This window comes from Triticum aestivum, chromosome 5A (genome assembly GCF_018294505.1).
Source record: "Triticum aestivum cultivar Chinese Spring chromosome 5A, IWGSC CS RefSeq v2.1, whole genome shotgun sequence".
NCBI lineage: Eukaryota > Viridiplantae > Streptophyta > Magnoliopsida > Poales > Poaceae > Triticum > Triticum aestivum.
The window spans coordinates 514200814-514201841 of record NC_057806.1 but is presented as its reverse complement, the minus strand read 5'-3'; the positions used below and the strand labels follow the sequence as shown (position 1 = coordinate 514201841).

At 56.5% G+C, this 1028-nt stretch overlaps 1 protein-coding gene across 1 annotated transcript in view; it reads left to right on the top strand.

Moving 5' to 3' along the window:
- The first annotated feature begins 409 nt into the window (after positions 1 to 409).
- The window catches only part of LOC123101467 (putative disease resistance RPP13-like protein 3), a 1557-nt gene continuing 938 nt past the window's right edge, over positions 410 to 1028 (top strand). Inside the window, exon 1 of the mRNA XM_044522912.1 lies at positions 410 to 1019. Within this exon, the coding sequence (XP_044378847.1) occupies positions 412 to 1019 (608 nt within the window). The 5' untranslated portion in view covers positions 410 to 411. The remainder of the gene's footprint in view (positions 1020 to 1028) is intronic.

Genomic DNA, 1028 nt, shown 5'->3' with positions numbered 1-1028 from the left:
AAATCGTATCTCATGTTTATGGTGTGATAACTTGGGAGCAACATACTTGTCTGCAAACCATGTATTTCATGTAAGGACAAAGCACATAGAAATTAATTTTCACTTCGTGCGAGAAAGGGTTGCAGCAAAGAAACTTGAAATACGGTTTATTCCCTCTAAGGATCAAATGGCAGACGGCTTTACAAAGGCTTTACCAGCAAGACCATTTGAGGAGTTCAAGAGTAATCTTAATTTAGGATAGTTAAGATTAAGGAGTGTTAGAGAATATTGCTCCGTGTAATCTCCAACTCCTTTTTCTCATGTATTCTATTCAAACTCCTTGTAATCCTTCTTGTACACCAAGGCTACATCAATATATATACAGAACGCGGCTCCCCTCAAGGGAGTAGGAACGCTTATCATCTTACAGAGATGATTCACTCCTCCCTCAGGGCGTACGCGGCAAGCGGCGGCTGGAGCAAGCCCAGCCCCGTGCAGATCACGTGGGTGAGGCAACTGCGCGAACTCGCCGACGACATCGAGGACTGCCACCTCGACTTCACTATTCTCCGGGGGGTCGACCTCGCCGCCCGCTACCGCGTCGCCAAGCGCGTCCGGCACCTCCAGGACACGGTCAAGGACCTCCACAAGCGCCGCGCCTTCGCGGCCGACCATGGCCTTCCGGCGCAAGAGCCGCACGAGGATGACGACGAATACCTGCGTCGTCCCGTGCTCCCGGATGAGCGGCGCCAGGGCCAGATCATCGGCCGGGACGACGACAAGAAAGCCCTGGCCAAGCTGGTCCGGAAAGGTGCGAGCAGGGTGGTGTGGGTGTGGGGCACGGCCGGTGTGGGCAAATCGTCCCTGGCGAGGATGCTATACGAGGACCCGGACGTCGTCCGTCGCTTCGACTGCCGCGCCTGGGTGACCGTGCCGCACAGGCTGGAGAGCCCCGCCGAGTTCGGGCGGCTGCTCGAGAAGCAGCTCGGCGTGGGCGTCGACGACCGTGGTGGCGTCTCTGCGTGGCTCCGGGAGAAGGGGTGCCTCAT